The sequence below is a fragment of the Ixodes scapularis genome, unplaced genomic scaffold (genome assembly GCF_016920785.2).
Source record: "Ixodes scapularis isolate PalLabHiFi unplaced genomic scaffold, ASM1692078v2 PGA_scaffold12__126_contigs__length_90152505, whole genome shotgun sequence".
Taxonomy (NCBI): Eukaryota; Metazoa; Arthropoda; class Arachnida; order Ixodida; family Ixodidae; genus Ixodes; species Ixodes scapularis.
In genome coordinates, this window is record NW_024609838.1 from 70,001,174 (window position 1) to 70,013,879 (window position 12,706).

General features: G+C 44.5%; 1 protein-coding gene across 1 annotated transcript in view; it reads left to right on the forward strand.

Moving 5' to 3' along the window:
• Positions 1 to 2,896, forward strand: part of LOC121835244 (transcription factor RFX4-like) — a 64,467-nt gene extending 61,571 nt beyond the window's left edge. Inside the window, exon 5 of the mRNA XM_042289235.1 lies at positions 2,753 to 2,896. Within this exon, the coding sequence (XP_042145169.1) occupies positions 2,753 to 2,896 (144 nt within the window). The remainder of the gene's footprint in view (positions 1 to 2,752) is intronic.
• The last annotated feature ends 9,810 nt before the right edge of the window (positions 2,897 to 12,706 follow it).

A 12,706-nucleotide genomic window follows, 5' to 3' on the forward strand; every position in this document is an offset into this window, starting at 1 on the left:
GCATCCAGCGACTTTGTACACTAAGGTTTCTTTGAACCCCCATTCATTCATTAAGTTTCAGTCACACTGACCAAATACCACACAAAAAAAAGCAATACGGTTTTTACTGCAGACATGTTGATAGGATTGTCTGTGGATGAGCCCGAAGAATCTTCGAAGCATGTTTACCTCAATGTTCCACATTTCAGTTCATTAATGGATGTTTATTGGCAGAAATAAAGGCTGGATGATGGTGATGATACGTATGTATGCTTTTAACATATCTACAGACAGGTTTTGTATGATCATTGTGACAAGATCGCCCTAGAAGAAAGAAACACGCCTCATTCAGTTTCTTCAGATTGTCTTTTGTACAATGCATTAGCCTTCTAACTGTGTCTTTAGTTTCCCCAAGAGATCCGACTGGTAGACTCCCAACGTCAACAGTGCGCATCAGGTGTTTCAGTTTATCCCCATAGAAAAAAAAAATTTCCCACAGCGTTAAGAAAATATTCTAGGCCAGGTAACTTAACACCGTGGTTCGAGATTACCATTGCCGACGTTTTGTACTTAGTTCCACCTTAGGTACTACGAGCGCAGTCAACGCTACGAGCCGATCGGACACTCATGAAACAGCATCAAAAACGCAGCGTTACGGTGTGTGTTATCGCTTTCTGTACGTGCGCTATCACCGACTCAATCAAGGGCAGTGAATGACCCTTTACTCGCGCGTTTAATGGCTCGTCCGTAGCTGTACCTGATCCGGCCTTCGACTGCACGAGTTTTAACGAAAAGGGGACAAACAAAATAATTTCGTTTCACACGAAGTCCGACCGTAACTTACGCTACTATCCGCGATGGAATCAAATCAAGCTGCGCCAAAAATGGCATCGTCATCGCGCTCTTCGTCTTTGTCTATTTGCTATACACCGAGACAGTGTTTCCAAACCAGCCCGCTTTGCCCGCACCAGGTGGGGGCATTGCGCGTACGTTACAACCAAATTCGGGAGGAGTGAAGTATCTGCGCATGCGCAGTACCGACAGCAGCGCCACGGCAGTGACGTGACGTCAGTGAGTTGAGTTGGTCTATAGCAGGGTGTAAGATAGACAGGTGGGGAAACGGCCCATAGAAGCCTACCGCAGCGCCGTGACCGGATTGTGTACTCGTCTGCTTGCGGGTACCCCCGATTTGAGACAGATGGCGCTGCGGCAAGAAGAAAAAAATCGGAATCGGATTCACGTGGAACTCTATGGGAGAGTGCGCAAAATAAACCGAGAGCACGACAGTCCTCCATTCAAAATCCACGAGAAACTATCTCCGTTAGTTTAGCCAATCGCCACCGGTCGCCCACCCGGAGTGAGAGTTGGCGGTGCTCCACATAGATGGCGCCACGGAAGAAGAGAAAACCGAGGGGGACACAATCCGGTCGCTCATTTGGCTCTTGTTTCCCCACTGTCTATCTTACACCCTGGTCTATAGCACATGGCTAAACGGATCCTGCACACGCAAAGAAAAAGCACAGCATCACGACACGTTCACTAGGCATGCACGTCTAGGCAGTGATAGAAAACGCACAAAGACGACCAGCGCCGTAACGATATACTTTTTGTGCGTCCTCATTGGCTAGCTCGGTCGAATCGTTGCGTTGTCTGCGGTCGTAACTGAATGTGAAAGGGAGTTTTGAATAACCATCCCTCCGCGGCCTTTCGAGGTCTTGTTCAAAACCTGGCGTGATTCTTTCCATTTCCTAATTCAAGAGCTATTCAAGTTCGTCTGCTTCTTTTGCAGGGGTTGTGGTGACGTCAGAACGCCGAGCTCTGATTGGCTGCGGTTGAAGGATAGTGGGTAGACCTCGAAGCAGCTTACTTTGAGGTCTACCTACGGTCCTTTAATCAGGGCCAATCAGAGCTCGGCAGCGCTCTGACGTCACAACAACCTCTGCAAAAGAAGCAAACGAACGTGCCCTCCGCCTTCTTCGGGGTTCCGTGTCTCCGGACAAATCCGAAATAATGAAATAATAATAAAAGAAACACTCACCGCTAAATTTTTTATCAATTTGGATTTATTCGATAATCACCACATTTCAAGGTCACAACAACAGAAAAAAGAAAGGGAAAAAAAAAAAAAAACGACGATTTTATCTTACAAAAATAATTTAGAAGAGCACAGAGTCAGTAAATCTGAGGAAATGCCGCTTCAGCTTTCCTTTCAAATCCCAAACTAGTCACAAAAAGGGGTTTACCCTTTAGCTCGTCAAGGTTCCTTCGGGACATTGGTCGAGGCACCCGGATTTCATTTATTTCGTTTTGTTTTATTTTAAAACTTGGGAACAGTAAGATGACGTCAGAATTTCATAGAATTTGAAATATATCAAAAATAAACTCCGACAAAGCCAAAATATTCACGAAAAAAAAAATACTGAAAAAAAGAAAAGCAAAAAGAAGCACCCTTGAATTTTACGAAAAAATAAACTCCGAAAACACGGAATCCTAGTTATAGCTGAAGTCCAGACGCAGCCGCCGCTACGCGGTAAGGGGACCAACTAGCAACGCCAAAAGCGCGAGTAACTTGGCATTTTTTTTTTTGGGGGGGGGGGGGGGTGGTTTTAGCGATGATTGAAACACGTACATAAACACGACGGTCGGCGGTGTGCTTTTGACGATATCTTCTTGGTTCCATCAGCTCGTAGAGTCGTCTGCGTCTGGACACGAGGTGAACCAAGGTACCGTCTGCGTTTTTCTCAAGTGCTACGCGCTTTATTTTGCTTCGCAGATAATCCGGCAGCAGTTTCCGCAGCTGACCACAAGGAGGCTGGGCACCAGAGGCCAGTCCCGCTACCACTACTACGGCATCGCAATCAAGGAAGCGTCACTTTACTTCGAATCGTCCTATTCCAGAAGCTCGGGCTGTGGGTGAGCCCTTTTTATCTCCGATACGCGCTCTGAACCCGGAGGAAACGACTTTTGTACTTTGTTTCACTTTAAAGACCGACGAGCAGTTCGCGCTTTCCCCTTTCCCTCGCTTTCTCTCTCCCTGTTACCCTGTCCACCGTTGCATGTTTTCCTTTCCCCTATGGTGAGGAGGATGTTCTGCCTGGCAGAATCTCGAGTCTGGTCGTCGGCCTTTAAGCCCTATCGCACCTGACGCCGGCACCCCTTGGTGCCGATCAAGTGGCAAAAACGTGCATTTTCACGCGCTTCGTCTTTTCGAGTTCGCCTTTAACGGCTAAATCGATCGCGTGCAGGAAAAGCGCCGAATCGCGGTGCACACTAACTTCGCGAGCTTGGTTTAGTTGATGATAGCAAATGCACAAAGGCAATGAGGCAATGTGACGATGTACTTTTGGCGCTGTTTCATTTGCTTCATAGAATCCCAGATTCAGCAGTGGTCAGGCCTAAAGTGAAACGGAGTATAGACCGCTTTCGCGTTACGGTAGTTACGTTAAATTATTAAATTATAACGTGATTGGGTTGGGCGAAAAAAATAAATAGTGTAAGCGTGACTACAATAAAACAAATTTATAGCTAAGAAATAAAAAAAGAGTAGAACCATTCGCACGAACTCCTTGAATTCTAGCGCCTTCTAACCGGCAAACAACGTGGTTTACTCATTTTTTTCCCAACACTGCTACGTCATTACTCAAAACGGCAACCGTTGTGAAAAAAAAACACGAAAAAAACGGTATATAGGTTTTTTTCGAAAGACTGCACTCTTTTGGCAACTGTGGAATCCCTGCACAATAGAGTACAAAATCTCGAACGTCACGGCACACTTTAGGCGTTTGGTTGGATTAGAAAGCAAAAACACACCCATAGAAAAAAGGTGATGAGCGCAGTGACGTTACAATTTCGACTCTGTTTGATTGGCTCGTCGGCTCTTGCCAGCGTTGTATGCAAATCGTGTGGTCATGCAAGCGCTTGAAAACAGCACCAGACTATATTAACATATGAAGTCAATCGACCTGCACACTCCGGGCTTGGAAATTACCCGCCTCGAATGGTGTAGTTGAAAACGAGAAAGACAGGAAAGGATATAATAAAGATGGTGGTGACAAACAAACAAACAAAAAAGAACAGAAAACAAGACAATCGACATGCTGCAATTGAAAAAAAAAAGTATATATATCATTTTTCTTCAGTCAGCGTCTAGGACTCCTGGCGATCGACGTCCCAGCGACAGGCACCCGCAGTGTCGGGCACCTCGTCGCTTCGCCTTTCCATTGTCGGCTCCAGTTTTTGACACCGCAGAATAAGCCAACAAAAACGCTCTGACAGTCGTCGATTTCTCTTTAACATTAAGTTGACTTTTTTTTTCTTAGAAGCATTGGTTAGCGGCAACCAAAAACACATCAACAAAAGCACCTAGAAAGGGAGAGAGAAGAGGAGACTAGAGCGCGGCGGGTACGTCAAGAAGCCGAGTTCTAGTTCGAATGATTAGTGGGTAGATCTGAAGTTATCTACCTTTGTCTCCACTTCCTTCGTCGAACGAGTTCGAATGCAAGAGCAAACGACTTACGCCGGCATTCTGCGGTCTAACGGGTTCGACGAGTTCAGAGGAGACAAGGGTTGCCTTGGTCTCCCCTGCACGTCACAGAGCAGAGTTGGTGTATACTGGATAAACTCCAGTTCTCCTTGCAACGACCTTCAGCGTAGCGTTCGTTGCACCTTATTGTGAGGGGAAATTAAATAAAGATTTGGAGTACGCCGCCGCGCCGACTCCAAGTGTTGCTGCACGCAGACTTGAAATTGAATCATTTGTTTCACTATCACCGTGCTGTCTTCACGTCGCTGTCATTTGTATAGTCAACACCAACGGTCAACACTGCCGTTGCTGACGCCAGCGTCGGGTATATTTAATTTGCTTCGCAGCGGCGCCCGAAAAAGCGTGCGCGGCTTACATTTTATTAACCCGAACCGTTTTCCAGTGAACCGCTAACCGCCACGTGAGGTTGCGGTTTCGTTCCGGTTGGGGTTCAATATCAATGCGGAGGGCAAGTTCGTCTGCTTCTTGCGCAGGGGGTAGCGGTGACGTCAGAACGCCGAGCCCTGATTGGCTGATCGCGACCCCCTATCTGAGCGTCGTCTGCTCCTTCGCAACGTCGTCTGCTCGCAACGTCGTCTGCGTCTGTCTTACCTTTCCTGAGACTTTCGGAAGCGCAGAGGCCAGATTCACGAAACGACCTTACGCCAAAATTGTGCGAAAGACAAAACTTAAGAACAAATTCGTATTCAGGAAACGAAATTTTTGTAAGTTTTGCGCAGGTTATGATGAAATCCTACGGCAGCTCCGAAGCTGTCTTAGGCACTTCTTACGATCAAATCAGCACGGCCGACAGCGTCGCGGTCGCGACGACCCACGGACGTTAATTTTTCTACGTGCGCTTCTCACGCGTCCCGACTTCAGGCAGCAAGAAAAAAGTAAAACGTACTTGAAACAGACCACGACGAACAAGAGCGGTGGATCCACAAACACCCGGGAAAAGCTCCAACGACCACGATTCCACCGAATGCGACCAAGCGAGCTTGCAGTTAGGCCTAGCAGGCACTCCGCGACTCGGCGACCGTCTCGACCGGCTGGCGTGCTGAATGGAATATGTCCGCGCGACCCTTGTGCGCCCTTCCCGTATTATACTTTGATTACTGACCTCAATTTTAGATTAAGAGGCCAATCTCTTCCTCTTGTCATCTCCTTGTTTTCCGAGGCAGCGGTGACTCTCGCCGGTGAAAAAGCGGTGAATCTCCGACAGACGCTGGAAAGGTAAAGCAGCCATCGCTTTGACTAGCAGACGTAAAGCAGACGACGTTAACTGTGCCAACCCGCCGACGCCGTTAAAGAGTGAGGGGTCTCGACGCACGCGAAAGGAGGGAAAAAGCATTTGGGAGGGAACTTGCGGACACTAACCACTCTCACTCTCACTTGTTAGCAAACAAACCTCGGCGCCTCGGGACACCTCGCCAGTGAGTCCTTTGACTTCCCTCCTTAATGCGCGTCTGCCAGTTGTTAGACAAAAACAACGTACCGCTCGAGTTATTTCGTCTGCCCTCTCTGAAAGGCGAAGTCGAGCTCGCTCGTAAAGACCTGCACTTCCGAAAGTCGCAGGAAAGGTAAGACAGACGCAGACGACGTTGCGAGCAGACGACGTTGCAAAGGAGCAGACGACGCTCAGATAGGGGGTCGCGATCAGCCAATCAGGGCTCGGCGTTCTGACGTCACCGCCACTTCCTTTCTCATGCGCAGAAGACGAAAATGAGCCCACTTGCTAGGCGTATTGTTGGGTTTCGTTAGCGGTTTTGTTCCGGTTCGCTCAAAAACAGCGGCTTTGCTCTACTTTTAGGTTTGGGTTCAGTTCGACACCTTGGTTTTAGGATAGATAGAAGAATATGTATGTGTAGCAAAGTAATGACACAAATTAGCTTATACATAATTAGACCGTACATCTTTCTGTGTTTGTTTGTGAGAAAAAGTGGAGGATGTTTTGGGTGTTTATTTACTCCTAAAATCCGTGCATTCTTGGCAACGTATTTTGTACGAACGACAAAAATGGTGCTTAGTGGTAAACAGTTTCACAAACTAAGGGTTGACATATAGTTTAAAATTTATGCACACCCTTACAACTCTTTGCACTTATCATAATGCGACAGTGTTTGCAAACCACGGACGAGTCCGACTTCGGTTCAAAGTTCGAATATGCGCTCTTTAACGAATCATCCGAACCTCTTCATTTCTTTTGAATACTGCATTCTTTGTGCTCCTTGTTATGACAACAATAAGATTGTTCTCAGACAAAGTGTTTCTGCCATGGGGAAGTTACAGTTGCTCTTGGCTCTTTCGCAAGATTTTATCGATAACGACCACCAGGGTAGTTTTGAATGCTCTCGTCAAGCTCTGACCAGAGTAAAACAAACGCATGGTAATAAGCCGTTGTGAGCGATTGACTTACCTAACTCCTGTTATGTCTCGTGAATGGGGATTACTCGCCTTAAATCTCGCCTTAAATAAGTTTTGTTTTCCATAGAAAAGCCTTGTATGTTTATGTGCCATCAAACTTGGAATCGCCTAACCTTTACATCACCGTTCTCCGAAGTCCGTGGTTCCTCTGACTTTGAACTAACAGAGTACTTGATTTTAAGTAAGACTACGCTCCCAAAAAAGATCTACAGAGGAAAGAATTCGGCATAAACAGTCCTCGTTTTGAGCAAATTTTTAAAACTTCGGTGTCTTTTATTTGTAACAAATTTTGTATTTTTGACATCAATGGATGTCTATCGGTGCCTCTCATTAAAACCGCAATGTCTACGACTTAGTTATAACTTGAAAGGAGTGCCTTGAGGTTTGTTTAGTTTTTCCTCTTGGCAATCGCTTTTGCCGATCAATTTCTAAAGCTGACTTCAGATGCACAGATATTTTGGTGACCTAAAAATTGTCAATTAAAAAAACATTTATTAAAAATAACAGCTGGTTAAGGTCTTTTTTTCTATAAGAAAAGGACGACGCCATTACAGGGTTTGGAAAAGTGCCCCCTGACATCTTCCCCTGATCAAAACTGCACAACCCACCTCGTGTAATTCTTTACATTCCAAATGTGGTTACATGCCTTCGAAAAAAAATCCTACATATTTCACATGTTACACAGAATAATGATACACTAACAAATTACCAAATTGGCTGCGTGAAGAAACAAATTGTTATCATGTTTACACAAAATAAGCACGGAGATCTGTTTTAGAGAGCATAATTAAAAAGGATTGTTAGTTTGAAGATGCCATTTGTTTTAGAATGAAGCGATGTTATAATGAACAAAGTGAATATAATTATTTGAACGATTACGAGTGATCAACCATTTCTCCTGATAATGTGTACTGATGGTGCTCTTATGTTCAGCGAGTTTGGAACTGCGGTACATAAATTCAACAAATGCAATGAATGAAAGCGAATCGAATAAAGCAAGCGATACTAAAAAATGTTCTACGTGAATTACTTGGTATTTGTTAAATAAACATTCCGTATGATAATAATACGGTACATCCGCTACATCTCCTAATTTTTTTTTCAGTTGCACACTTTTATTTAGGTGTGTTTTGGTAGTTTTACGCCAAACCAGGTGGCAATAATTAAAATGGAAACTAAGCAAGGTAACAAATTTTTAATTTATATTACGGGTAGGAATTTATGGCACCTAGTGACAAACCCAATTACAGGAGAAAGCTTCTTTGTTAGATATTCAATATGGTAGTTCGATGTCGTGTGTTGAGAAAAGTATACGCTTAGATTTTTATGTTGGCCCATAAAGTCAATTGACGCGGTTCCGAGTTTTAGAGGATTTGTTATACCAACTAATTTATTAACAGACTTTTAAGTCATTGACTTCCGACCGTAAGAAAAATTCGTTTAAAACTAAGTTTGTCGTTCTGATAAGTTCATCAGCATTATTTCCGGAGAAAAGAAGACTGGTATCGTCTGCATACATATAAATTGAGTTTGATAGGTTATGTTTACGACATCATTTATGTAAGCACTAAATATTAAAAGTTTTACGATGCTGCCCTGTGGGACGCCACAAACAATGCTTGAGAACGGTGAGGGGTGACCATCGACCGTTTCCCTTTGCTGGCAGGTCTCTAGATATTATTTAAACAGTTAAAATGGCACGCCACGAATACCATATTTATATAACTTTGCAAGTAACGTTGTGTGATTAAGACAATCAAAAGCTTTACCAAAGTCGATAAATACAGCATGTGTTACAAGTCGCTTTTCTATCTTTTCTAGTATACTTCATTTTTGTAATAACGAATTCGACTCTGCAGATTTCGGTTTCTGGAAGCCAAACTGGACCTCTGCTAGCACAGAATGTTTTTCGCAAAAAAGTCTTCGAGGTGCTTAATTATAATTTTCCCAAGTCCCCCAGAAAAAAATGGGAAGAACAGTATTTACCTATAATTGGCCAACACATTTTTACCCCGCCTTTCTAAATAAACGATACCTTAGCGAGCTTGATATTTCGAGGAAACTTTCCAAAAGCTCAAGACAAGTTAAATATTTGTACTAAGCATGGTGCAATAATATATCAGTCAAATATGATATGTTTAGTTTGTAATTCATCAGTGTCACAGCTCTTAGTATACTTTAGACCAGGGAAATTGTTCAATATTTCTTGCTTCTTTGTAGGGTTTATAAAAACTGCCATTCATCTCGCGAACAAACGACAGCACACTGTCACTTTGTGGTTTAGGTATTACGTCTATAAAATACTCATTAAAGCGTTTCACGAGAGGGGCTCTAGAAACAGTTTGCTCATTTGCAACCATGTCACTTATTTGTTTTGAAACCGTTCCGCGGTTCAGAGCTTCGGTAACTTTTTTTTTTTTTTTCACATAATGTCAGGAATTGCAAGAAGGGAAAGTACGCAGGCGAGCTGGTTATGTAGCTGGTTTTTATTTTTCCCGTCTCATGTTTTCTTTCAATGAAATGCCAGGTCGTTGTTTATCGACGTTTTTTAAATATTTCTTTGTGGTAGAAATACTTTGATTTGTGTAATTCGGAGGTTAGCTCGTTCAGGAATTTCTTAATGTAACCAGTTTAGATCCCGTGACCTTAAAGATGCCTTGTATAAACGGTCTTTTTTTGCATTATCTTAATATATATTAGAGTGAGCCAAGGCTTTCTGGTGTCTAAGTCTTGTAGGTGCAGCAACTGTTACTTTTGGAAAATGCATGCTGTAAAAGAGTCGTGAATGTTATAACAAATGCATGATATGCATGATAAACATCTAGATGCGAGCAAAGAAAGTTCAAATCTTGGCTAATAATAGCCAAATAAATGCGAAAATATTTTAACTTAAAATGTTCTAAATTTTCTTTATAACGGCGGGTGAAGGCGGCAAGCGGCACATTTGCGCTCTTTGGCGACAACAAGCAGGACCACAGGCGCGGCGCTGCGTTTCGATATGAAACACAAACTTTAAAATTGGCAGCAAACTTTACCTTCAATGTCTTATTCTGCATAAAATTCATTCTAGAGAATCGGTGAGGCAATCGGTGTGTCAAGTGGCGTATAGTTTTCCGCTATATTTAGCTAAGAAACTGAATGGTCGTTTCGGTCACATGACGTCGGGTCACGTGACGTCGATTCCCTCGGCTAAATTCAGCGGGGAAACTGAAGTGTGTCTGCGTAACAGGACGTGCATTTTTTCGCTAAATGTTGCGGGTAACTGAATTGGTGAATAGATCACGTGACGTTAATTTTCCTCTAAATTTAGCGGGGAAAGTGAATTTATGTTTCTCCACAAGACGTGAATTTGTCCGCTATATTTAGCGGAGAAATTGAGTTGACGTATATAGGTCATCTCCCAAAAATTTCCCCAAAGTGTATAGGTCACATGACGTCATCTGACGCCAATTTAGTGGAAAATGCATGGACGAACAGACGGACCGACGGACGGACAACATTTTGGGATTAGGAGGCACGGTTAAAAATACATTTCTGCTTTAAAACGCGACCAAATTGAGCGTGTTTTTTAACGTTGTAAAATCTGCAGAAAGCTACATTTTTATCATCATTGTTTGTGACGCAGCCAGACCGTCCAAGGCTGTTTCATTCTTAGAGTTATGGAAACCAGCCCCTGATCAGAGGTATGCACCACCGAATTCGCCACTCAATTTGGCTTAATTACGCATTCCTAATAGCGAAAATCGGCGCATAATTGGTGGTGCGGCGCAGGTCATTACGTAAGGCATTCCAACGAGAGCGGGACCGAGCTGATAGCAGTTTTTCACGAGCAAGCTGAGAGCGAGATACGAACACTCATTAGTCTCCACCCAAAAATGTAGTGCCAGCAGTCCAGACCAGGTGTCAAAGTTTCAGAGCGAACAGTTATTTCATTCAGCATTTATGAGCTATTTTCAAAAAATTTTGCCGCTGTGCCATTAAACACCTAAGTTTCTTCTTCAAAAAAAAAAAAAAAATTTCAAGGGGAAAATGATAGCCGAGGAAGCCCATGAAGACATGGGGCTGAATGGCGCAAACTGCCGGGAAAAAGAGATCCATTTTCCATTGAAAGTTTCAGAAAATTATTTATAGCTTGAATAAAATAAGGATTATTTTTGAAACTTTGACATCTAGTCGCGGCCGCTAGCCCAATATCTGGGCGGATATAAAGCGTTCGGAGAGGCACAGTTTATATTTTAAGAAGAAATGACACTGCATTTGTTTTTCTGGACACCTTGTATTCGTTTAGACATGGTCTGCTTTTAAGGGTAGCTACAGCATTCGTAAATTCTTAAGGCCCGTTCACACAGTTGCGTTCGGAGCGACCACTATGCTTACGAACGAATGCAACCGCTGCGACTTCAACGACAACTGTGCGCGACGTGTACACACACGTGCAACCGCATGCAACCGTACGAAGTAGCAGCCAATGAGAAACGAGCTTCAGCTCTTGCGCCTAGCCAATAGTAAGCAACCCAGATACGCTTACAAACATGGCGGACGGTTTCCTGCCCGACGAGAGGTGGCGAGGTTCTCAGACTCCTCACCGGAGCAGCCGGAGGTTTCGGATACGGCGAACAGTCACGAAGATCTGCTGTGCGCCTACAATAACTGTGTAAAGGCTGGTTCTGACATCTGCAACGAACCGTTTATCCACGACTGCGTCCGTTGTGACCAGAGCGACCGGAACGACCGCTCTGCGCCGCACGTACTCCTGCAACCACAGCCACAAGCGCAGCGTGTCGGCAGCACGGCGACCGCCTCTCCACCGCCATCAGCTGTTTCAGCGGTGCCTCTAAGAAGAAGGGGACGCGCTGCCACTCACTTGCGTAACAGAAAAGAGACAGACCGTCTTCTATGACCTAAACTTTATTTTTCTTTTTCAGGATACGCTTGCAGGGTAGCGCATTAAAAAAAAGGAAACGATGCAGTACGCCGTCTTGCACGATCAGGACTTTGTGAACAGTACAAATCTCGCCACACGCCGTTTCTACGATCATAAAAGACGACATAATTTTAGCAGCGATATAGCAACGCAGAAATATAATTTCGTGATCAGATAGACGTTGCCAGCGTTCAGGATTGTTAACACTAATCACCTTTCTCGGGTGATGAAAACGCGTGAAAACTCGCATCCTTTATACGGTACGCAACAGTAATACCTTGAACTTGAGCACACGCATGAAATGCGCCAAAAAAGAAATCCGGGCGATGTTCGCGGACACAAATGCTTAAAAGCACCACTGTAGTCGAAGTAAACAAACACGACGGTACGGGCGTTTCTGCTGTCTTGAGAGTGCCGCACGAGATCGCCGCACGAGTAGGTGGATCTTCCCTTCTAGTACGTGCTGGGTTATCATAACGACACACGACGAAAATTCACAGTCAGGGATAGCGCTTTTACGGGGAACGATGAGCGTTCACGACGCCGTCCATGTCGACGATCACCACCGACGCCATGTTTGCAAATAGAAGGAGCCTGGCACGACCGGCATCCATCGCGCGCGATCGAGCTCTCCTCGGCCTGTGATTGGTCTGTCGCTCCCGTCGTTCCCGAACGTAACGAAAAAGTTCAGCCCGGCTCAACTCCTTCCGTTGCGAACGAACACGAACGAAACGACCGTTTGTCGCTTCGTCGCTATTTTAACTCGTCGTTCCAACCGGTTGCATTCGTTCGTAAGCGTAGTGGTCGCTCCGAACGCAACTGTGTGAACCGGCCTTTACTGGCCTAGCTCTATC